Source organism: Gorilla gorilla, chromosome 5, assembly GCF_029281585.2.
Source record: "Gorilla gorilla gorilla isolate KB3781 chromosome 5, NHGRI_mGorGor1-v2.1_pri, whole genome shotgun sequence".
NCBI classification, from domain to species: Eukaryota; Metazoa; Chordata; class Mammalia; order Primates; family Hominidae; genus Gorilla; species Gorilla gorilla.
Window position 1 is genome coordinate 184626378 of NC_073229.2, and position 26100 is coordinate 184652477.

At 38.0% G+C, this 26100-nt stretch overlaps 1 protein-coding gene across 1 annotated transcript in view; it reads left to right on the forward strand.

Moving 5' to 3' along the window:
• The window catches only part of SLC22A3 (solute carrier family 22 member 3), a 103134-nt gene that overhangs the window by 41408 nt on the left and 35626 nt on the right, over positions 1-26100 (forward strand). The window contains exons 2-5 of the mRNA XM_019029930.4: positions 8681-8784; positions 17768-17922; positions 19469-19637; positions 20812-20929. Of these exons, the coding sequence (XP_018885475.1) occupies positions 8681-8784; positions 17768-17922; positions 19469-19637; positions 20812-20929 (546 nt within the window). The remainder of the gene's footprint in view (positions 1-8680; positions 8785-17767; positions 17923-19468; positions 19638-20811; positions 20930-26100) is intronic.

Here is a 26100-nt window from a genome sequence, read left to right on the forward strand (position 1 = left end):
GTGCCAGTTCCTTGGAATATCCAACTGACTGATCCAATCAATGAACAAATATTTATGGAGAGTCTACCAAGTGCCAAGCAGGAGAACATCAATTCTGTCAGCCAGTCCTTGGAATAATCCAACATGGCCATGTGGGAGGCCACGGCAAAGGACTGGCCAAGCACCTTAACTGACAGGGCTCTGTTCTTGTTCACAGTGGGGAGGGTGATTCTCCAAAATTCAGTCCTGCCACTGCCACTGGAGCAAGTAAGGGGTGTCAGGCAACTGTCACTGTGCCCTGATGTGCAGCGTGGCATGTCCACTTGACTCTGTGACACGTCTCTCCTCCTAGCCCACGGGTAGAGCAGGTCAGAGATTGGTCCCTTCTTGACCATTTGTACTCCCAGTGTTGATGATACTACACCCAGATGGTCAGAGCGAGGCTGCAATTTCAGCTCTTAACTCATGCCCAGGCTTAGCACTCTTCTCTCTTAGTGGAAGGGAAACCCTGGTAGTGCCAGGTTTATGGCTGCAGGGCTGAGAGCAACAAAACCCATCCAGGCAGCAGGACCTGCTGGTTGGGCTGACAGCCTTGGAGACTGTGTTGAACCTGGTCAGCACTGGCTCCAGCAGGGATGGGGCAGAGTTTGTATAGTGAAGTCTAACGTGGTTGGCCTTGGGTGGGATTCTGTGTGGGTCTCATCCTTTTGGATGGAATTGCATTAAATCAATGCAGTGACTCAAGATGTTTAGTTCATGAAAAACAGTAGCTATGATTGCCAAGTATTTGTGCCTTTGATTAACTTACTTAGAACTAATTAATCACCACTTATAATGTATACTTTTTTAAACAGACTCCTCCAAAATGTGGAGGCATGAATTTAAAATAGAGTAGCCCTATTCAGATGGCTATGATCCACTTGTTAAGCACTCCTTAGCCTGAGTGGCCTAAAAATAGGAGCCTGGGGCAAAAGCTTATATATTAATTCTTGATCAAGGGCTGCCGTCCTAGGGAAGGAAGAGGGGGGAAAGCAAGAGCGGCAGGAAGGAGGGAGAGCAATTCAGAGCGAGGAACCCCAAGCCAGCCACAACTCCACAGCCAAGGCACTGGCCTCATTCACCAGGGAGCTCTGCAAAGTCTAGTGGAATATCTGTGTCTCAGAACAGCCATGGAGGGGGTTGGGCTCCCTTTTCTCCTGTGCTCCATCTTTTACTGGTCAGAGTCTGTCCTGAGAGACAGTCCCATCACGGCTAGGTTGTCGGGTCCTCTCTGCTTGGGAAGCCAGTATCTTGCGGGTCCAGGCTGACACCTGAGAGGTGGGAAAAAGATGTACACTCTCTCCAGGGGGCTGCAACTGGGGAATGAGATGAGTGAGCCACCAGGGAGATGCAGCTGTGTGGACCAGGACTCAGCACAAAGCTCATCCCTGAATTCCAAGGAGTGAGAATGCAGAAGAGAGAGCTATCTTCCTTGTTGTTTTATTTATCTTTGTTTTATGTGAAACTGATAGGAGTATTCATTTCCTAGAGCTGATGAAACAATACACCAGAAACTGGGTGGTTTCAGAAAATAGAAATTCATTCGCTCCTGGTTCTGGAGGCCAGAAGTCCAAAGTCAAGATGTGCACAGAACCATGCTGTCTCTTGGGCTCTAGGAGAGGGTCTGTTCCATGCCCCTCTCCTGGCTCCAGCACTGCTGCCAGTCCTTGGCACTCTTTGGCTGGTAGATGCATCACCCCAATCTCTGTCTCTGGCTTCATATGGCCTTTTTTCTGGTATGTGGCTGTATCTCTGTTTTCTCTTCTTCAAAGGTTACCTGTCATTGGACTAGGGCCTGCTCTGATACAGCATGATTTCATCTTAACTCATTACATCTACAAAGACCCTATTTCCAAAGGTCAAATTCTGAGGTTTCAGGTAGACATAAAATGTAGGGTGTTGAGGGAGGGGGGAAGCCAGTCCTATAAAATATGCTGAAATTAACTATCTTCCAGCAGGTAAATAGTTGATAACCTCTATATCAACTGCATATTAGACTAAATCCTATTTAATTGGACTGGAGTTGGGCTCAGGCATTTTTTAATTTACCTCAAGTAATTCTATATATATATATTTTTTATTAACATCAGTATTATATCACCGATTATAATGCAATTGGTAACATTTATTGGACAGTTACTGTGTCTCAGGCACTGAGCTGAGTACTTTATGTATATTATACCAATGACTCATCATTCCAGTTCTTCATCTTACAGATAGGAACACAAGAGTCAACAATGTTGGAAAATCACCGGAGGACACAGACCTGGGAGTGGCCAAGTCAAGATATCCAGGCTGTCTGGCTCCAGAACCAGGACTCGTCTTTGCCAAGAGAACCCAGAACATATTTAGAACCTTTCATCTTCTTCTCGTCTTTAGACAGTCTCAGTTATTTAGAGAAATCGTAAACATTTTAAGATGCGTAACTGCAAGCCTTCACTACAAAGAAATAAAACAGCCTGGAGAGAGAGGGGCTGACGTATCATATGTATCTTGTACAACCTGAGAATGAGTCACCAAGGGCAGAAGTTAATAAATGACAGGAATTATTATTCAAACAGATTTAATACTTTCATGTCTCCCAATTTCACAAGTTTAGACAAAAAGCGATGCGTTTAGAAGACATCTCTCCCTCCTATTTCGAAGCTTAGCTGCCTAACCTACAGTAAAGCCTGATAGTTATGAGCCTTGGAGAACAGCTTCTATGACAAGTGAGGATCTAAGAGCCTATATCTCATAATGACACCTCTCTGCATTAAACTAAATCACCCCATTCTGGGCAATCATTGCAGATCCCCTGGCTTCCTGTCTTGGCCCTGGACCCACACTCCCTTCCCCGTCAAAGGTGGGATGGGGAGAAGCAGCTGCCCAGCTTAAAACAGTGTACTTCCCAGTCATGTGCCAGGCAGAACCTTGTTGGCACCCACGTTTCTGTCTCTGTGGCTGGACCTGCTCCTCATCTTGTCTTCAGTGCCCTTCTTTTTCCTTTGATTTCTATCTAAATCCAGCTCATTGTGGGACCTTCTCTGGTCCAACCTTCTTCAAGTCTCCAGCTGCTCTTACCTCCATGGGCCATTTCTTTGTTTGAAGTTATCTTACATTTAGTCGATTCCATTCTGTTTAGATCTCAGCTGCTCTACATTTGCTTCACAGAAATTGACCTTGGCTCCCAAACTATATAACAAGTACCTCCCAGGGACAGAAACAAGGTGTGCATATGCCTGGTATTCCTACCAGCCTTGTCGGCATAATGCCAAGCAAACCAAATTGGAGTGATCTCCAACATACCTGATAATTACTCTTTATACCTGTAGTATAAGAAGTGTTAACTTTTTGACATTAAATGAAGGTGCCCAAATAGTGCTATCAGATCATGTTAAAACTTTTTCATGGTGACCCGAATTAATAATGACATCCTTTTTCCTCATGGAAACCCAAACCAAATTATTATTTATGATTACTATAATTTTTAGCCATTATTAGGCTCTGTTATGGTATTGTGTGGTTGATTAAAAATGGAAGTTGCCCATGGAGGTCTACATGTCATTGTTTTGGCCAGTGCAAAATGTAGCCAGGAGCACACCACACCTGACAGTGTCAGTGATTATTATTATTATTATTATTATTTTTAATACTGATGAAGAGTTTAGTGACTCCTGATTTCAAGCTAAGAGCTGATTAGGAAAGGTTCCATTGACAACTCATTCCTAGAAATTAAAACAGAAGCACATAGATATTGTAATTTGACTTCAGAGACTTCCCTTTCTCCTAGAACAATGCACGCCGCAAATGAGTGCTATTTCCGACGGCTCATAACTAAAGTAAAATACTGCGGTATCGTCTAATCTTACCCAGTGGAAAAATCCAGCTGATGGTCACCTGGGTCCATTCCCTATGGTCTGAGGAGCAAATGAGGCCCCTCTCCTGAGTTTATTTATTTATTTATTTATTATTATTATTATACTTTAAGTTTTAGGGTACATGTGCACAACGTGCAGGTTTGTTACATATGTATACATGTGCCATGTTGGTGTGCTGCACCCATTAACTCGTCATTTAGCATTAGGTATATCTCCTAATGCTATCCCTCCCCCCTCCCCCCACCACACAACAGTCCCCGGTGTGTGATGTTCCCCTTCCTGTGTCCATGTGTTCTCATTGTTCAATTCCCACCTATGAGTGAGAACATGTGGTGTTTGGTTTTTTGTCCTTGTGATAGTTTGCTGAGAATGATGGTTTCCAGCTTCATCCATGTCCCTACAAAGGACATGAACTCATCATTTTTTATGGCTGCATAGTATTCCATGGTGTATATGTGCCACATTTTCTATGCCTTTTGAATACTTGCATTATTTTCTACCTTACTTCTTATCTTTGACCTTTGTAAATGGGAGATTATTTGTTGCTCTTGTTTTAAGGATAATTTAGAAATGACAGCTTTAGCATATATCTAATAATTACTTGCCCCAGCATTTCATCATTACAACTCAAATTAACATAATGTCTGTTTGGATTTTAACAAAGAAGAAAAGCTAAGAAAAACTTTCACTTGGAAACCCTTCAAAAGTTTCTCATTTGGCTACAGTTACTCAGGCTTTCTGCAAAACGAAGCAATGTTATCCTTACATTACACCAACAGTTGTTTGAGTCTTTTATCAGACTGACTTTCTGCTCATGCCAAAAGGCGTCATTTTCTTTGTGTAAAAGTGACTTTGAAGATTAATAAGTAACAGAATGGGTACACATGGATTTATGAACATTTAAAATTGCTTAATGTTTTTGCATGTGTATACTTTGAAAAAAAATAGGAGATGCCCCAGTTGTTCTACATAGATTGCCTTAGGAGAAGGACATAAATGTGCGTCATTGATTCAGACTTAAGTGAATTGTTGGTGATCCACAATGATCTCCCATTGACAAGAGGTGGGTTTTAGGTCTCCCAAGGAACTACAACAAGCTTTTAGTACTTTATATCAGAAAAAAGTACTTAGCCTGTGAAGCTCATGGCTTTGGTGGGCCCGCTAATCTCTCTTTAAACACGAAAGATACATCACAGGCCCAGAGCTGTTGCATCAGCAGGCAGGCAGCAAGCTGAGAGCTGATTAGGAAGCGTCAGCCCCTAGAGGCAGAGGTCTGCCCCCTGACTCTATGAGCAAGAGTCAACATCAAGCCCTTCAATCCTCGGGCCTGCAGTTTTCCCTGTACAGGAAACACAAGCGTGTGTGGATGTGTGTGCATTTCTTTAGAAACACATAATTTGTTTGTTGCTTTATTTTCTACTTTTGAAAGATGGCAAGATCCCAGTCACAAAAACAGAAACCAGGCTAGGTATTTTAACCAGAGAGGGATTTAATAAAAGGGTTAGGATTTGAGCTGTTTTGGAAGAGCTGAAGAAGAAGGAGAGGATAGGGGTCAGGAAGGACAGTTCCTGCAGTGTCTAGGTGGTCAGTCCCTGCCCTGCTGGGTGGCCATTACAAAGCTGGCAGCTGTGGGGCAGTATCCCTTTGCCCCCATGTGGCCAGGCACATGGGGCACTGGCTGACTCCCACAGCCACCACTGTTAGGACTGGAGCTGGAGCTGCTGCCACAGCCAGAAGCAGAATGTCCACTACCTCCCTCCTACCTTCTGATTTTGCACTAGCTCCCTACTGGTACAACCTACACAGAACCCTGCCAGTAAAGGAATCTGAGAAATGTAGTCCCCTGAGGTATAGAAAACACAGAAGGGCAGGCAGTATCTGGCCCAGATGCCTATCATAAAGCTTTAGAAAATGTTATGTTATCGCTGCACTTTAACCATTGAAGTATTTATTTTAAATTGATTCTTATTTAAATATCGAATATAAGAGAAATCCTATTTGACTATTTCTTTTATGGGACAGTCAAGAAGATAATCAGTATTATATTAAAGAATATTTTATGGGTTTAAAGAATATTTTGGGGGCATTTTAATTCACATAGTTCAGCAGCTGAATACATGTGTTAAAAGGCAAGCTCTTGATAGGCCTTGCTATATCATCTACGAAAAGCACTCCTGTTTGCCTCTGCTAGCTAACTCAGCTGTTTGAAGTACAGATGGATGAAGCAAATTCTACTGTTTGGGTTTTTATATTTGACACTGGTTGATACTTTTCCAAAGCAAATGTTGCATTTCCGCTGGTAGTTTGATTTCGCTGTTTGCTTTCTGAAATTCTATGTACTTTTATTTTAGTACATAGAATAACTATGCCTGCTTAATTGCAATGAGAAATTATTTCAGATAAATAATCATCAACTTGTTTACTTAAAATAAAATTTTTGTACCTTGAAAAACCAAAACTGATAATAAAAATCCTTTAAAATGACCATGATTACAACTATTATGTATATCTGTAAATCTCTTTACTTCTTACATCTTGACTGATCATCTCAGCACTCTGTGAGAAGCCAACTACTACTGCCTCCAAATTTTTTCCAACTATGTTAGGTGACAGGTCATTAGCTGTAAAACCAAGGCAAGAAGTTGGACTTTATAAGTAAATACGATAGTTTGCTTATGAATATGTATTTATGAGACTCCTCAAAATTCATATTCCAACCACATTAATTTTCTCTTCATGCTAGAGTCTAATGCAGTGGTTAGACTGCAGCATGAAACTGGGGTAAGCATACCACTTGGAGATTTGCAAAGATGATCACAGGAATTGTCGGCCTGGATAATTTTAAGGGAGCCAGTTTTCAGATCCTCAACTTACATTTGTACTCTTTCCCAAAACAAATTTGTCTAAGAACATGTCCCTTTTAAGGATGCAGGTTCCTATCCAAAATTGTACTTTTCCCACTTTGCAAAATTAATCATGCCTCTCTCTCATCTTTCTCTGAGGCATTGACTTGAAGTTTTAAAATCTTCAGAGCATCAAACAATGGGACAATTTGACATATTGTTCCAGTATTAAGAAAGTAACTTTCTTAATGTAAGACTAATTATAAGTAAATGTAAATGACTGATGACTTAATTAAACAACTTTTTGTTAAGTCTGATGGTTTCCATTTTTTTCCTTAGAGCAGAACTGTAGGAGAACTTACATGACATGCTGGCTAATAGAAAAGTAAAAATAATTTGGTGATAGATCACTGTGAATCTTGGCATGTAGCTGAGAAGGAGGTTAAAGAATTGAGTAACATTTCTGTAGCAAAACTCCCTTCATTCCCACTGATTTATTTATATGGAAAAATCTTCTTGGCTCATAAATTTATAAAAATGAAAAACAGAAATAGAATTAATTTTGAGCCCTAACTCATTCTAGTAATAAATAATATATCCACTGATTTCATGACCTAACTAGAAAAACTTAGACTCGCTTAACATTTTTCTGGCCATGGAGACGTACATTTCCAACAAAATTTTACTTCTGCATAATAATTATTTCTTAAAATTTATTACATCTTATATTTTTTATCAATTATGGTCTAAAGGTAATTGTAATTATAACCCAAGCAGAAAAAAATCCAATATTTAGAGACTTATTGCCACAGGAAATTTTTAAAAATTAAATGTCAATTTACATATGTAACTTATTGTACATAGAAGTATGGTGACAAAACCTATAAAATATTTTCTACACAAAATACATTACATTAGAATAAAAGTCTGTGGAAATGAAAATAAGAGCTCAAAGAGAAAAAAATTGATGTCAAATTTCAGACTATTAAAGAACAGTCTGTTTATAGCAATTGGACACCTGATAGCATATAATATTCATATTCTATTGCAGCCATCCCTTCCTTTTTGGCACCAGGGACCAGTTTTGTGGAAGACAATTATTCCATGGATGGAGGGAGTGGGGGCTGTTGGGGGAGATGGTTTCAGGTGAAACTATTCTACCTGAGATCATCAGGCATTAGTTAGATTCTCATAAGAAGTGCGCAACTGAGATTTCATGCGCCGCTCACAATAGGGTTCACGCTCCTATGAGAATCTAATGCCGCTGCTGAGCTGACAGGAGGCAGAGCTCAGGCGGTAATGCTCGTGGCCCACTACTGCTCACCTCCTTCTGTGCGGCCTGGTTCCTAACAGGCCACAAACTGGTACTGGTCCATGACTCGGTGGTTGGGAACCCTTGCTCTATTCAATACGCTTAAAAGAATGATGTTGGCCAGGCGCGGTGGCTCACTCCTATAATACCAGCACTTCGGGAGGTTGAGGTGGGCAGATTACGAGGTCAAGAGATCGAGACCATTCTGGCCAACATGGTGAAACCCCATCTCTACTAAAAATACAAAAATTAGATGGGCGTGGTGGCACACACCTGTAGTCCCAGCTACTCAGGAGGCTGAGGCAGGAGAATCGCTTGAACCCGAGAGGCAGAGGTTGCAGTAAGCAGAGATTGCTCCACTACACTCCAGCCTGGTGACAGAGCGAGACTCCATCTCAAAAAAAAAAAAAAAAAGAACGATGTTATAACAACATAGTATACTGAAAATTACATCCTTTGCAGTTATTTAAACTGACAAAGGATATTTATGTGTTAATGTAAACATACGTATGTGATACATTTTCAAAATTTATTTAAAGAGTATATGAGCAAAAATCTTTACAGATCATTGATCTATACAAAAGATAAGGTGTTTTGAAGATCTGCATTCTGGCATGTCTCCATGTGTGTTTTCTTTGTTTTCTCAGTTTGACCTTGTCTGTGTCAATGCGTGGATGCTGGACCTCACCCAAGCCATCCTGAACCTCGGCTTCCTGACTGGAGCATTTACCTTAGGCTATGCAGCAGACAGGTAGGTACCAATGTGACAGCCATTTTATGTCACTATAATACCATGCATTAATACGGGGAGAAAAATGTTTTATGTTAACTATTAAAACAATATTTTTGCTAAATTCGCAAACAATTCTTGATTCCATCATTCATGACATCCACACTTGGTTGGTTTGACTAATTCTTTTCTTCTCAAACTTCATCTCCTTATTCCTTGAACTTCACAAAGGTCTGAGGCCGTTCCCGGTAGGTCTGAGAGCATCAGAATGAAAACACAGACCTCCACAGCAGGAACATCATGACTGGGTTGATGCACTGTGGTGCTGAATACTACAGAATCAATCAATTCGATGTGCTTCAGTAACAACTTACTGATTGTGGTTTTATTAATTTAGTCATAAGATTAGCCTATTCCAAATTTGTTTCACCTATTTTTTTTAAAAGAAATCATTGTATTTTATTCTACAAATGTAAAACTCTGTGAAAAAAATATTTTTCCAAAAACCACTGAGGGAGTTTTTTTCTATTATTTTGTATTCATAAATGGAACTGCCCAATGGCAGGCATGTGAGTGTGTATATTCAAGACATCATGCTTTCTATTTAAATATTCTTCTTCCTTAAGATTATTGATGCTAGCTATTGTATTCATGTTTGACTCTATTTTTAATCCCAATTCTAACTATGAAAATACTTGCAGTAATTTAATATTCCTCTCTATCCCCCTTAGCAGGAGTAATAGGAATATAGACTGGAAATTGCTGACTCATGGCCGTATCTGGCCTAATATTGTTCTGGTTAATCCATCTCTGACTCATGGCCATATCTGGCCTAATATTATTCTGGTTAATCCAGCCCAGCCCATGGTGGGTTCTTGTGACTGTACCATTCAGTGGGTGATACTAAGTTTACCTTTTAGAGAACTGAAAACAGCAATTAATTAGCTAATAGAACAACAAAAGGCCCCATATCCTGTAGCCAATTGAAGATCTGAGTTTAATCAGACCAGTGCTTCAAAATGGGTAGAGCCTTGGGTTTCATTTTCTGTCACTTTTTCTTTCTCTTTCATGTTTCTCTCTTGCCCTCTCCACAGCTGTCCTTTGCATGTGAATTTCTGCTGGATCCTTTCATGTGTGATGCCCTTTCCCCTTTTTCTTCTTTTTATCGATGTCCTTTTCTCCTGTTCTACTTCTAGCCCTTTCAAGCTTCATCTTTCCTTTCCTAATCTCCCCCACATGCCACTCTTTTTTTGCTGGCTACAATTTGGAACTGTGCAGTTGAAATATTTATTTATTTTGTTTTGTTTTTACTCTTTCTAATTTAGATGTTAGGTTTTGCTTCATCTGTGTCTTTTTTCTCTTACTCAGTCAATAACCATATCTCCAAACTAAATTAACTTTACTAAAGTGGGGAATTTCCCCTTCCTATATTCTCATAAGTGATTGAGCATCTGTCCTCATATAGGACTTGCTGCCTTGGAGGGGAGGGGCCAGACCTGGGAAAAAGAGGAGCCATGAATAACTCTGCCTCCTACATTTGGCTTCTTCTCTTCCTCCATATCCATGATTTATATATGTGAAGGAAGAACAAGAAATAACTTAATAGGCCATGTGTCAATGAGAGTACAGTGTAGGAAGGGTGGAAAGTGAATATAAAATCTAGATTGGGGCTTCTGGTTTCCTGTTCAGCCTATAAGGAGCTTAGAATTTGCCATTCAGTCTTGACAACAAGTAAAATGCTGAACAAACTGAAAAATCAATAATTCTTCTCAGATCCATAAGAGAAGTGAGATTACAGGGCAAACTACTACCTTCAGCATCACCCCGCACCCCCAGCCCCACTAAATAGTAAGACAGGAGAATACAGAGAATCATAACACAGGCGCAGAAACCTCCTTGAGAGAGCCAGGGTAGATAAACATGAACTGTAATTGATGAATTCCTGGAGGATCAGTGTGGATGACCTGGAGGATTAAAAACTCTAGAGGGACTCACTCAAAGGAGGGCCCAAGCTTTTGTGATTTTTTTTTTTTTTTTTTTTTTTTGCCACCTGAAGCTCTACAAGGTTCCAAAGGTGAATATTAAGGAAAATCCCTCATGCTCTGGCAGCCAGAGGGGAAAAGGAACAATTTTGAAATATGCCAGAATATCGTTCTTAACAGTGTCTGCCCTCAGGAGAAGATGTTTAACCAGAGCCTAATCTTCTGGGGTTTTCTGAGAGCCTCATTGATCTGGGGGAAGGGAAATACCAACTCCAGCCCCTTCTAGCCTTCCAAGTGGAGAAAGAGAAACACCAAATTCTAGCCTCCTCTAGCTTTCAACTTGGAAGAAGGGAAATACCCAGCTCCAGCCCCCTCTAGCCTTTCTCCCCTAGTTCAGAGGAGAGGGATAGAGAAGCACTTGTGAAGTTCACCGTTTAGAGACATAGGTTCACTAAAAGACTGAGAGCTACTCATAGAACCACAGAATGCCTTCCCTCCCCCAACACCTCACACCACATTGCTAAAGGTCTATTTATAGCAGTTCCGTTTACCCAGTACACCATGTCCACCTATCAAGAAAAAATTACAAGACATACTAAAAGCCAAAACACACACACACACACAGTTGAAGAGACAGAGTAAGCATCAGAACTAAATTCAGATATGGCAGGGATGTTGGAATGATCAGGCTAAGAATGTAAAACAACTATGCCCAGAAGTCTGATGCATAAAGTAGCATGCAAGAACAGTTGGGCTATGTAAGTAGAGAGATGGAAATTCTAAAAAAAGAAACCAAATGAAATGCTAGAGATCAAAAACACTGTAACAGAAATGAAAAATGTTGTTACTGGGCTTATTAGGAGATTGGGCATAGCTGAGGAAAGAATCTCTGGCCTTGAGGATATCCCAGTAGAAACCTCCAAAACTGAAAAAAAAAAAAAAAAAAACCCCACACACAATAACAACCACCTGAAAAAGCAGAACAGAATGTTCAATAACTGTGGGACAATTACAAAAGATATAATATTTGTGTAATAGGAATACCAAAAGGAGAATAAAGAGAGAGAGAAATAGAAAAAATATTTTAAACAATAATGACTGAGAATTTTTCAAAATTACTGGCAGACACCACAGATCCAGGAAACTCAAAGAAAATCAAGCAAGATAAACATAAAAAAGTATACCTAGTTATATCGTAGTCAAACTACAGAAAGCCAAAGATAAAGGAAAAATTCTGAAAGAAGAGTGGGGAGATAATGTCTTACTATAGTAAAAGAGCAATGATAAAAATTACACCCTACTTCTTTTCAGAAACCAGGTAAGCAAGAAGAAAGTGGAATACTTAAAGTGTCAAGAAAAAAAATCCAATCTAGAATTCTATACTGTGCAAAGTTATCATTTAAAAGTGAAGGAGAAATAAAGACTTTGTTAGACAAAAATTGAGGGAATTTGATGCCTTGTAATAAATGTTAAAAGAAATTATTTCGAGAGAATGAAAATGATCTAGGTTAGAAATCCAGATCTACATAAAGGAAAGGCATTGGAGAGGAATAAGCAATTGAGAATATGTTTCTTATTCTCAATTGATCTAACAGATAATAGTTTATTCAAAATAATAATAGCAACAATGTGGTTGTGTGTGTTTATATATATAAGCATACATAAGCATATATAGAGTATTTTTTGTTATAAGGTACTCATACTACTCATGAAGTGATACAGTGTTATTTGAAAGTGGATTTGAATTAGTTATAAATGTATATTGTAAACTCTAAAGCAACTACTAAAAAAAGATTTTTTTAAAAAAAAGCATGACTGATATGCTAAAATGAAGAAAATGTGGAATCCTATAAACTGCTGTTCAATGAAACCACAAAAGCCAGGAAAAAGTGTGGAATACAAACATAAGAATAAAAAATAAGGGAAACAAATAGAAGATGATAACGAATACAGTAGACATTAATCCAAAAAAATAAGGGAAACAAATAGAAGATGATAACGAATACAGTAGACATTAATCCAACCATGCCAATACTCACTTTAAATGTAAGATGGTCTAAATGCACCAACTAAAAGACAGAGATTTTCACAGTGGATCAACAAACAAGACCCAACCATATATGTTGTCTACAAGAAATCCACTTTCAATATAAAGACACATATACACTAATAGTAAATGGATGGAGAAAACTATACCATGATAGCAGTAATCAAAGTAAAGCAGAAGTAGCTATACTATTATCAGCAGAGCAGACTTCAGAGGAAGGAAAGTTATCAGGGATACAAACGGGCATTATATAATGATAAAGGGGTCAATTCTCCAAGAAGCCAATAATCCTTAATATCTATGTGTTTAGTAGCAGAGCACAAAATTATAAGAGGCAAAAACTGTGATAAAACTGGAATGAGAAATAGATTAATCCATGATTTCACTGGAGACTTCAACATCCCTTTGTTGGAAATGGTCAGATTCAACAGGTAAAAAACCTATAAAGATATAATTGAACTCAACAGCATCATCAATCAACTGTATATAATTTTCATCTTTAGACAACCTTATCTAACAACAGCAGACTTAACATTTTTTTCAAGTTCTCATGAAATATTCGCATGCAATATTCAAGATAAATCACATTCTGGGCCATAAAACATATATTAGCAAATTTGAAGAAATAAAAATTATACAGTGTCTGCTCCCAGAACATAGTGGAATTAAACTAGAAATTCATAACAGAAGGATAGATGGAAAATCCCCAAATACTTGGGGATGAAACAACACATCTATAGTAACACATAGGTCAAAGAAGAAATCTCAAGAGTAATTAAAAGGTATAGTAAACAAAATGAAAATGAAAACACTCAAGACTTTTGGAATGCAACAAAAACAATGTTTAAAGGGAAATTTATAGCATTGAATACATATATTAGAAAAGAGGAAATATATAAAATCAATAATCTAAGCTTTCACCTTAGGAAACTGGAGAAGAGCAAATTAAACCCAAGGCAAGTAGAAGAAAAAAAAATACAAAATTGGAGCAGAAATCGATAAAATTAGAAACAGGAAATCAAGGGAGAAAATAAAACCAAAAGCTGGTTATTTGAAACGATTAAAAAAAAAATCAATAAGCCTCCAGTCAGACTAAGAAAAGAGGAGAGAGAGAGGTTGAAGACATAAATTACTAGTATTAGAAATAAAAGAGGGGACATTTTGATAGATCCCATGGACATTAACAGGATAATAAAGAAATACTATGAACACTCTGTGTTCACAAATTTGATAACCTACATGAAATGGACCAATTCCTTGAAAGATTACAATCTGCCAAAACTCACCCAAGATTATATAGACAATCTGAATAGGGCTATATCTATTAAATAAATTGAATCAATAGTTAATTACTTTTCAAAACAGGAAGCACCAGGCCCAGATGGGTTCACAGGTGAATTTGCCAAACGTTTAGAGAAGAAACTCTACCAATTCCCTAAAAGCTCTTTCCAAAGATAGAAGTAGAGGGATTGCTTTCTAACTTATTCTGAGACCAGCATTACATTAATACCTAAATTGGACAGACATTACAACAAAAGAAAACTACAGACTAATATATTTCATGAACATAAGTGCAAGAATCCTCAACAAAAATTTGCAAGTAGAATCCAATAGTGTATAAAAAAAATTATGCACCACAACCAAATACTGTAGCATACCAAGTGTGTAGTATCCCAAGTATGTAAAACTGGTTCAGCATTCTAAAGTCAATTAATGTCATCCATCACATCGACAAACTAAGGAAGAAAAAATGACATGATCATATCAATAGATACAGAAAAAGTATTTGTCAAAATCCAACATCTATATATGACAAAAGCTCTCAGTAAACTAGAAATATAGGGGAACTTCCTCAACTTCATAAGGAATGTCTATTAAAAAAACTACAGTTAACATCATACTTAATGACGATAAACTGTATAGAAGCTTTCTCACTAAGATCAGAAACAAGCCAAATATGTCATCTCTAATAACTTCTTTTCAATGCCATGCTGGAAGCCCTCGCTAATACAATAAATAAGACAAGTAAAGAAAATAACAGGTATACTGATTGGAAAGGAAGAAATAAAAACTGTCTTTGTTCACAGATGTCATGATTGTCTATGTAGAAAATCAAAAGAATTAACAACAACAACAACAACAAAACTCCTGAAACTAATAAGTGAGTATAGTGAAGTTGCAGGGTACAAGGCTAATACACAAAAGTCAACTGCTTTCCTATGTACCAACAATGAACAAGTAGGATTTGAATTTAAACACATAATGCCATTTACATTAGCACCACGAGAATACACAACACTTAGATATAAATCTAACAACATATGTACAAGATTTATGTGAGGAAAAGTGCAAAACTCTAATGAAAGAAATTAGAGATGATCTAAATAAATGGAGAGATATTCAACATTCATGGATAGGAAGACTCAATATTGTCAAGATGTCAGTTCTTCCCAACTTGATGTATATATTCAATACAATACTAATCAAAATCCTACAGAGTTATTTTGTGGATGTTGACAAACTAGTTCTAAAGTTTATATGTAGAGACAAAAGACCCAGAATAGCCAACGCAGTACTGAAGGAGAAGAACAAAGCCAGAGGACTGGCACTACTTAACGTCAAGACTTACCGTAAAGCGACAGTAATCACGACAGTGTGGTATTTGTGAAAGAATAGACCTCAACCAATAGTTCAATGGAATAAAATAGAGGGCCTAGAAATAGACTCACATAAATATAGTCAACTGACCTTTGACAAAGCAGAAAACAAAAGGTACTAGAACAACTGGACAACCACATGCAAAAAAAAAAAAAAATGAATCTAGACACAGACCTTACACCCTTTAAAAAAATGGATCACAGACCTAAATGTAAAATACAAAACTGTAAAACTCCTAGAGGATGGGATAGGAAAAAAATCTAGATGACCTTTTAGATACAACACCAAAAGCACAATCCATGAAAAAAAGAATTGATAAGCTGGACTTCATTAAAATTAAAATTTTCTGTGTTGTGAGAGACATTATCAAGAGAACAAATGAAATGACAAGCCACAGACTGGGAGAAAATATTAACAAAAGGCAAATATTTGATAAAGAACTGTTATCCAAAATATATAAAGAACTCTTAAAACACAACAATAAGAAAACAAACAACCCAACTAAAAAGCGGGCCAAAGACCTTAACAGATAGCTCACCAAAGAGAGTATACAGATGATAATAAGCATATGAAATGATGCTCTACGTCATATATCATCAGGGAAATGCCCATTAAAACAGCAGTGAGATACCACTACATACCTATTAGAATGGCCAAAATCCAGAACAGTGCCAACACCAAATGCTGACTAGGATGTGGAACAACAGGAATTCTCATTCATTGCTGGTGAGAATGCAAAATGAAAGGTGACTTTAGATGACAAAATTCTTACACATTTTTGTAATTCTTACAAAATTAAACATACTTTTACTAAATGATCCAGCAATTGTACTCCTTGGTATTCCAATTCCAACCCAAAAAAGTTGAAAACTCATGTTCACCCAAAAACCTACACATACATGTTTGTAGCAGCTTTCTTCATAATTGTCAAAACTTGGAAGCAACCAAGATGCCCTTCCATAGGTGAATGGACAAACTGTGATACATCCAGACTATGGAATATTATTCCATGCTGAAAAGAAATGAGCTATTAAGCCATGAAAATACATAGAGGAAACGTAAGTACTTATTACTAAATGAAGAAACTGATCTGGAAAGGCTACATACTATAAGATTTTAACTATATGATATTTTGGAAAAAGCAAAACTATGGAGACAGTAAAAAAAATCAGTGGTTGCTAGGGGGTGGGGAGAGGGAGGGATGAACAGGCAGAGCACAGAGGATTTTTAGAGCAGAGAAACTATTCTGTTAGATACTTTAATGGTGGATACGTGTCATTATACACATGTCAAAACACAAAGAATTTGCAACATCAAGAGTGAACCCAAATGTGAACTGTGGACATTGGGTGATTATGATGTGTCCCTGTAGGTTCGTCAATTGCAGCAAGTGTACCACTCCCATGGGGAATGTTAACAAGGAGTATGCTGTGCATGTGTAGGGGCAGGGGACACAGAGTCCACTAAAAAAAATCTTAGATAAACTAAGGATACTTCCATCTCTACTCTGCTGACTCAAGCAAGATGCTATATGTACATATTTTATGGAAATTTTTATGAAAAGATGTAATAGAGTCAAATCTCTTAATGGACATTGATAGCAAACATTTACCAGACAATAATTTGACACCACTATGCTGAACCAATTAACGTCAGTCTCTCAGAATGTTGTGCATGATACCTTGTTCCTTTTCCTAAACTATTTAATAACACATATGCCAATGGTGAAAATAAAATACAAAATTTAAGAACAACTGACATCGGCTGTGAACTTTGTAGTTTATAAAATGCTTTCACATTAACATCTCATTTGATCCTCTCTACAACCTCCCTCTAGAAAAAGGTGGGAATAAACAAAAACAAGCAAGCAAAACCTTCGTTTTGAAGACCTTAGGAATTAGCCCAAGGTCTTATGACTGGTAGATGGTTGAGGTGAGATTCAAGGCAAGGCCTTCTGGCCATAACACACCATTCCTTCTTCTTTCTGCCTCTCTGTCCTTATGACTTGACACATAAAAAATGCTAGGAAGTGTCACATCTGTACCACCGGGGAGACTCTATGTGAAACAATAGTTTCAAGGAGGGTCATCTTTTCAGAAACTGCAATCACAAAGGATGCATTCGGTACTTTAAATTTTGTAATTCCAGCCTAGGCAACATAGGGAGACCCTGTCTCTACAAAATATCTTTAAAATAAAGTGATATAATATAATATAGTATAATATGGTATGATATAATATAATATTTTATGTTATATTTTCCCATTGTGTTGAAGAAAATGTTTAAGGTGAGCTCTTTTCCTGTCTTTCTCAAAAAGGTATGGCAGGATCGTCATTTACTTGCTATCCTGCCTTGGTGTTGGCATCACTGGGGTTGTGGTGGCCTTTGCACCAAACTTCCCTGTGTTTGTGATCTTCCGCTTCCTGCAAGGTGTATTTGGAAAGGGGACGTGGATGACTTGCTACGTGATTGGTAAGACATTCTTACACCATCTGCTCTATTTGGAAACTAGGGCCAGATGGCCAACAAATGCTAGTTAATCAACCTTCCTCTTGCTCATGTGTCCTTTAACAAAGGAGGTTTCACTGCAGCTACAGTAATTATTTCTGCAGATAGGAGAGCTCAGAGGTAGGATTCTGAGTGCTTTAGAAACTAAAATACCACCTTACTTTGGGAGCCAAATATAGAATATTATAAAACACTGGGGCAAACTACTTTTATGTACTTCTATACTGTTATAATATGGTTTCTAGCTTTGCTTTATAAGAAATTAACTTTTATAAAATCTCAGTAGCTTCTTGAGGCATTTTTAAAGCATTTTCTCTGCACTGTGTTATGTGATACAGTTTGAGATTACTTTCCTGTGTTGCCAACTCTCCTCTTTCTGTACAAGTGGGAAACTTTTTACTATGGGAGAAATATGTTCTAAAAATGAGAAGTTCATTTGTGACCGTTGGATACCTTCTATAGCCAGAAAGTTTGACCTTCTGGTGATGGAAGAAAGAAAAAGTTCACTTTACTTTTTTCTCATGTCCCTTGGGAAAGCCCTGGCTACTCCTTTTGGTTCCATTTCTAGCTCGGGACCAGCCACTTACTTTAAGAGTAGTGGTGGATTTCTGACCAGGAAAATGTGAATTCTCATCTTAGATTATTGCTGCAGATCTTTGCACTTCCACTCTCCTCTGTCAATGCTATACAATCTCCAAGCAGTGCGCATTTTGGAGACCCCTGAAGACCTTTCTGTGAGTGGGAGAAGGAGAGAAGATGATTAGAGGGATTGGTTGTCACTGTCTGGAACAGAAAGAGTAACATTGGAAGGCAAGGCATTTTTAAGGAGACTCAGCCTAGGTGAATCTTCAAAGTTGTGATCTGAGGGCAACAATAAAGTAGCCTATCCCAGGATAATCAGAATATGAGAAACCAATTAGTGGGAAGGGGCAGGAAAGGAAAAGATTTCAGCAATAAAATTTCCCACGTGATTTTTAGAGCATATCATGTCAATGAAAAGTACAACACTGTGGAGAGAATGATCATTTAATAGAAGTTGTCTTGTGATAACGAAAAGTCTTTGTAGAGTCTTATGTTTATAATGAATCTTCTAAGGAGACTAGAATGTGCATATCTCTAGAGATACAGTGATAAAATGTAGCCATCTTAACATATTTATGTTTTGATAATTACAATTACCTTTTAAAATAATCATCACTGAAGCTTTCCTAAAACCAACACAGATATTCTTCGTATTTCCCTACTGTACCCAGAAGAGTGCTGGTCTGGGTGCATAAGAGGAACATGGCAAGTGCCTGTAATAAATGGCAGAGGTGAGAGTGGGAGAAAAGCATTTAGTATCAAGAAGGACACCTCCATCCTTTCTGCAAGTGTGGAAGCCTCCGTATCTGAGTGCTAGCGTGTTCTAGCAATGCTGATGGATGTAACAGGTGTAACATCTCTGTATTTGTTTGTTTATTTTGGAGCTGACCTTGTGCTTCTGTGACCTCTTGTGTTTGTTTTCCTTTAGTGACAGAAATAGTAGGTTCGAAACAAAGGAGGATTGTGGGAATCGTGATTCAAATGTTCTTTACCCTTGGAATCATAATTCTCCCTGGAATTGCCTACTTCATCCCCAACTGGCAAGGAATCCAGTTAGCCATCACGCTGCCCAGCTTTCTCTTCCTCCTTTATTACTGGTAATGTGGTTTTGGTTATCATCATATTTATACTGATTCTGCAGAAATTAGACTCCAAACCGACATGAAAATGAAAGCAATAAAGGAAATTTTCAAACATCTCTAAAATGGCTACATGTTTTGAGAATTTTTAGAGAATTTTAGGATTTAAAGAGAGTATTTGTTGATGATTTTATTAATAATTGTGAAGAAAAATGAATTAATAAAATATCAGAACACAAAATTTTAAGTAGGGTACTGCATTATGTTTTGTTTTGTAATAAATAGCTTTATGAAAACTATAAGGCAACAAACCATATCTGCCAGTATTTCAACATGCAAATTAAATGCAATGAAGTCTATTTGTTTCTCTGTGTGTTCTATGAAGCAAATGAATATTACTCAGAAATTCTCTGAGGAATAAGGAAATGTTAAGAGCATCAAAAAATTACATTATCAAAAAGCAACAGAAAAGCATTTGATTTTTGTTGTTGCTGTTTTGAGATGGAGTCTCACTCTGTTGCCCAGGCTGGAGTGCAGTGGTGCGATCTCGGCTCACTGCAACCTCTGCCTCTCAGATTCAAGTGCTTCTCCTGCCTCATCCTCCCCAGTAGCTGGGATTACAGGCATGCACCACCACACCCAGCTAATTTTTGTATTTTTAATAGAGACAGAGTCTTGCCATGTTGGCCAAGCTGGTCGCAAACTCCTGACCTAAAATGATCCACCCACCTCGGCCTCCCAAAAGGCTGGGATTACAGGCGTGAGCCACCACACCCAGCCAGCATTTGATTTTTATTGGAATGAACATGTTTTAATGATTCTTCTAATTTAATTTTAATATATGGGCAAGTCAGTTTACATAAATCAGATTCCTAAGCTTTTCTTAATATTTACTAAATCCCAATTCTTTTCATATATGGAATCAATATATTGTAAGATAGCCTGGTTTTGCAAGAGCAATGTCATATGGATTATTTTGATGAGCAATGATCCAATTATCAAGCTAGCATTTTTCCCCATCCATTATAACCTTGCAGGAATAATCTGTATTTCAGGGACCTATTATCAACTCTTATTGACTCCTAAATGTATATCTAATTGCAAGATCCATTTTGATAGAAAAACTCAAGGCAATAGATTTTAGCGTTTGAAATTCCTAGACATAACTCACAACAGCCTCCTTCTTTGCCAGGGTGGTCCCTGAGTCTCCCCGTTGGCTGATTACTCGGAAGAAAGGAGATAAAGCATTACAGATCCTGAGACGCATTGCTAAGTGCAATGGGAAATACCTCTCATCAAATTACTCAGAGGTAATTTCTTTTAGTATGAGTAACAAATATTGCTAAAGCAGGTGAATTGATTTTGTTGCCGCTTGTGTACTTAATGTTGCTTCTTAAATTTATATACAAAATATGCATATAATATATGTATATGTATGTATGTATATATGTATACACACACACACACTACCAAACATCTGGGAAATCATTTTCAGTTTGACTTAACTGAAAAAAAATCTAGGGAAAAATCATAGGACATATTAAAGAAGAAATGATTATGAAGCTCTATTAGCATTATAGGCAAGGTTAATTGATCATTTCAGTACATATTTTAATAATTGCACCAAGTTACTTGAATTATTATACTTTACTTACTGTAAGCCCCATAATATTTAATCATTCATCCTGATTGTACAAACTGTAAAACTTTGACTTTTAATTTAAATCTTTAAGTTTGGCCCTGAAAAAAATCTGTTTATTCATACCAGAGCTTGAGCAGTAATGTAATATTTCAGCCTCTAAACTCCTATATGCTGGTCTTTCTCCCTTTCTTCTTTTCTTCCTCCGTTCCTTCCTTCTTCCAAGAAAGGCTTTTTGGATGCCTCTGCATCAGTGTACCAAGAAATGGGGGAGGGCCGGGTGTAATGGCTCATTCCTATAATCCCAGTGCTTTGGGAGGCTGAGGTGGGAGGATTGCTTGAGCCTAGAATTCTAGACCAGCCTGGGCAACATAGCAAGACCCCATCTCTACAAATAGAAAGTTTTAAAAACTATGTGGGCATGGTGGCATGCACCTGTTGTCTCAGCTACTCAGGAGGCTGAAGCAGGAGGATCATTTGAGCCCAGGACTTTGAGACTGCAGTGAGCCATGATCATACCACTGCCCTCCAGCCTAGGAGACAGATCAAGATGCTGTCTCTAAAAAAGATTTTTAAAAAATGAAATGGGACAAAAATTAAAAGCTTTTGCCCTTTGGAATATTTGATATGCACTTGAGGATATAACATATATTTAAAGCAACTTGTAAATAATTAGAGAATAGCATATAAAGAAAAATATGATGATGTTTTAGCTCCAAAGACTAAGTGACTACAGAATAACAGAAAGGTTGTTATAAAAGGAATGTTAGAGAAGAATTTTTGGATGATATGAATCTTGATTTAAGACTAGGTTGTCAACATTGTTTTCTTCATAGCATTCAGTTTGATTTCACAGGAACCTTCTGATAAGAACGTTCTGGTAAGAACTGGGTTTTGGGGCTGGGTGCGGTGTTTCATGCCTGTAATCCCAGCACTTTGGGAGGCCAAGGCGGGTGGATCACCTGAGGTCAGGAGTTCAAGACCAGCCTGGCCAACATGGTGAAACCCCATCACTACTAAAAAATAGAAAAATTAGCGGGGTGTGGTGACGAGCACCTGTAATTCCAGCTACTTGGGAGGGTGAGGCAGGAGAATCACTTGAACCCAAGAGGCAGAGGTTGCAGTGAGACAAGATTGCCCCACTGTACTCCAGCCTGAGCAAAAAGAGTGAAACTCTGTCTAAAAAAGAACTGGGTTTTGTTGGTTGTATTGTCCCCTTCCCAGCTCCTGAAGCTTGGTCATGTATATTTGGATTTCTGCCTTCTTCCTCTCTCTTATATTAAGTGGCAAGCAGTAGGCTCTTTTCCAAAGGTTTCAACTGAACAGTTATCACTGGTGCAATGGTGCAAATACGTTAATGATGTACCTTGAGGTTTACAGATCATAAAATGTGTGGTAAAGATAAAGCATGATCTTTTTAAACCACTATGATTAGTCCATCCTTGTCACTCTTTGAGCGAGCACATTTGAGCTGTGTGTTCCTTTTAGGGAAAAATAATATACCCCTGTTTCCCAGCTTGCACTCATCCATTGTCTATAGTCCTCATAGCCAGGTCAAAGATCTGATCATTTGTATTCAATTTTAATCATCCAGTGAATAATCTCTGCTCTTTTGCACACATAGTCCAGAGGTAAGCATGTATATGACCTACATCAAGGTTTTGATCTTGATTTAAAGGTCTAAATATAGAAATATATTTAGGAATATAGAATATAGAAAAAACAAATATAGAAGGGAATATAGAAAAATAGGATCATAGAAAACAAATAGGAATAAAGAAAGGAATATATAAAAATAGGAATATATAAAGTGTTCTAGAAAAATAGGCATCTAGAAAGGAATATAGAAAAATAAGAATATAGAAAGGAATCTAGAAAGGAATATAGAAAAAACAGCTGTGTGCTGGTAGCTTGTGAAATATAATGTCGGATTAACCAGGCATGTCGTGTGATAGTGAGTATCACTGAGAGATGAGTCTGATTCCCTGAAGCAGCTGCTGTTACACATCCCATGAGCGTACAGTTTAGCACTGCTCTCACAGACCCACTGACCCAGCTTTATTCATGAGCACCGTAGAGATCATGACAACAGGTAAGTAGTTCAATGTTCCATATGGCTGTGCTTATGAGAGATCATGAACTATGGGATTCAGTGGCTTTCAAGTCATTTTAATTTTAATATGGAAATTTCCAAACATACTCAAAAATACAAAAATAGTTTAATGAATCTCTATGCATATCCCTCAGCTCCAACAGTTACCAACTCCTGATCAATCTTAGTTTTTCTATACTCTGCCTAGTTTCCCTATCCACTGAGTAGGAATCAATCCAGCCATCATAGCATTTCATCTTGCAATATTTTCCTCTAAAGTAGGAACACATAGATATCTCTGGAACTATGTGTGCACTATCTTCAGGACACTGCTGAAGGAGGAGCAAGAACTATTCCTGTGGTTCTTAAAATTCAATACAAGTAATCACACCTTTGATCCACCTGTGGGGACTGATCCCTCTTGTGGGAGCAAAGATGGGGCTGTGGTATATAAAATATAAATATAAAACTAATATCAATGTCATTGTCCTAAGAAAAATAACCACGATTCCTTAATATCAAGTCAGTGTTCCACTTCCCTGATTGTCCTACAATGTTTCACAGTGTCTATGTGCATTAGACTCCTCCTGAAGTTATGGATTATGAATTGTTGATCTCTTTGGGTTCATTTAATTCATAGATTCCTGCCCTTTTTCATTTCATTCCAACTTTGGGAATAAAAAAAATCCTGGGGTTTTTCTCCTGAAGGATTTCCACAGTCTAAATTTTGTTGATTATATCTGTAGGATCCTTTAACATGTTTCTCTGTCTTTTATATTCCCTGTCAATTGGTAGTTAGATCTAGAGCTTAATCAAGTTCAAGTTTAATATTTCTGGCAAGACTACTTCATAAGTGGCTTAGTACATTTCCATTGAGAGATACCTGGTGGCTGCTTGTCTCTTCTTTTGGAACATTACTTGCCACTGATAATCACTGCCTGGATTTACTAACTCATCAGAGGTTGCCAAATGACAATATTCTCATCTTATCATTACTTCTTCATTTATTGCTGCAGTGCTTAAATAAAGACCAATTTCTCCCATCAACTCTTGGTGACCCTGAGATATAGCTCATATAGGAAAGATAAGACATATGCATCATTTTTTCTTTTCCAAATAGTAAATTGGCTCCCTACATCCTCCCAAAGTGATTAATGAGTTGAGTGTGTTTATTTAAACATAGTTTATATGTTTCAATCCTTTGCAGTTGCATTAGTCTGTTCTCACACTGCTATAAAGAACTGCCCAAGACTGGGTAATTTATAAAGGAAAGAGGTTTAATTGACTCACAGTTCTGCAGGGCTGGGGAGGCCTCAGGAAACTTACAATCATGGCAGAAAGGGAAGCAAACACGTGTTTCCTCACATGGCGGCAGGCAGGAGAAGTGCCGAGCAAAGGGGAAAGCCCCTTATAAAACCATCAGATCTGATGAGAATTCACTCACTATCATGAGAACAACATGAAGGTAACCATCCCCACGATTCAATTACCTCTCACTGGGTTCCTCCTATGACACATGGGGGTTATGGGAATTACAATTCAAGATGAGATTTGGGTGGGGACACAGCCAAACCATGTTAACAGTTATTCTGGTGAGTACCCTTTTGGATGCTCAAATTGCTCCATCTTTGGGCACATGCAGCTTATCCAGAGTCTGCCACCCTCTAGTAGCTTCTGAATACCTCCTTGCTCTTTAGCACAATGAGATTTTCCAGTCTCATCTTGTAAGTTCCAGTCTCACACATGGAATCACCTATTTCTCCAAGGGAGCTTTGGTTTTTGAAACATATGTCTTCAAACCGAACCTACCCATCTTTAATCTTTTTAACTGTACAGTGTAAGCAGAAAAGCAAAGTGTTATCTTCAAGAGAAGGATTTAACATTTAAGTTTAAAACACCTTGCTAAAAGTGGAATTCAGCCACATTATGGGCCACGTCATAGTTTTCCATCTCAAAGGTCCTTATGTCCCCACAAGCACCATCCTGAGCAGAAAACCTCTTCGTGATGACGCAGAAGGACTGGCCAGCAGGGTAGGCACTGTACTTGAACTCCAACCCCAAAAATCACAGCAGGATTCCATCACAGGTTTTGTGCAATGACAAGTATGACCGGTATAAATTACTCATATTTTGTGATTCAAATACATACTGTCCGTGTCTATGTTAGGATAGCCTTGAAACTGTATGTTTACACAGTTACTTTCACATTAACCCACATCCCTCTCTCTGGATACAGTTTCCAGGATGTTCAGACCCACGACTGAAGTTCCCAGCAATCTCTTTTTACTTTTCACAGAATCTCTCTTCAGTAACTTCTGACTTTTAGAAGAAGTTATCACTGTGTAAATGACCTCATCCTTCACGACCTCTCTAATTCCCACCTCATTCTCAGGGTGTCCATTATAGGGTGCGGAGAAGGTTAGAATGGATTTGAAAGAATGTGGTTGGATTCAAAGAAGCCCTAGGAGACCCAACAAGTCAGCATTGTTCTCTTGTGAAAAGAACCACCTGCCAACCCCAGCCTGTTCCATTGCTGACATCAGATGATCAGGTATATTTAGGAGAAGCTAAGGACCTAGCTTAAATCTACCCAAGGATGTTCCATATTACAGATAAGCTAAATTCACTACAAACTAAGATTACACCAATCTCCAGAGCTTTAGTGAGTGAAGGGAAAATATGAGAGGAAAATAGTATGATAGATTTGATCCAACATTGAACCAGGTGCATTTTGAGGGTTGTTTATCCTG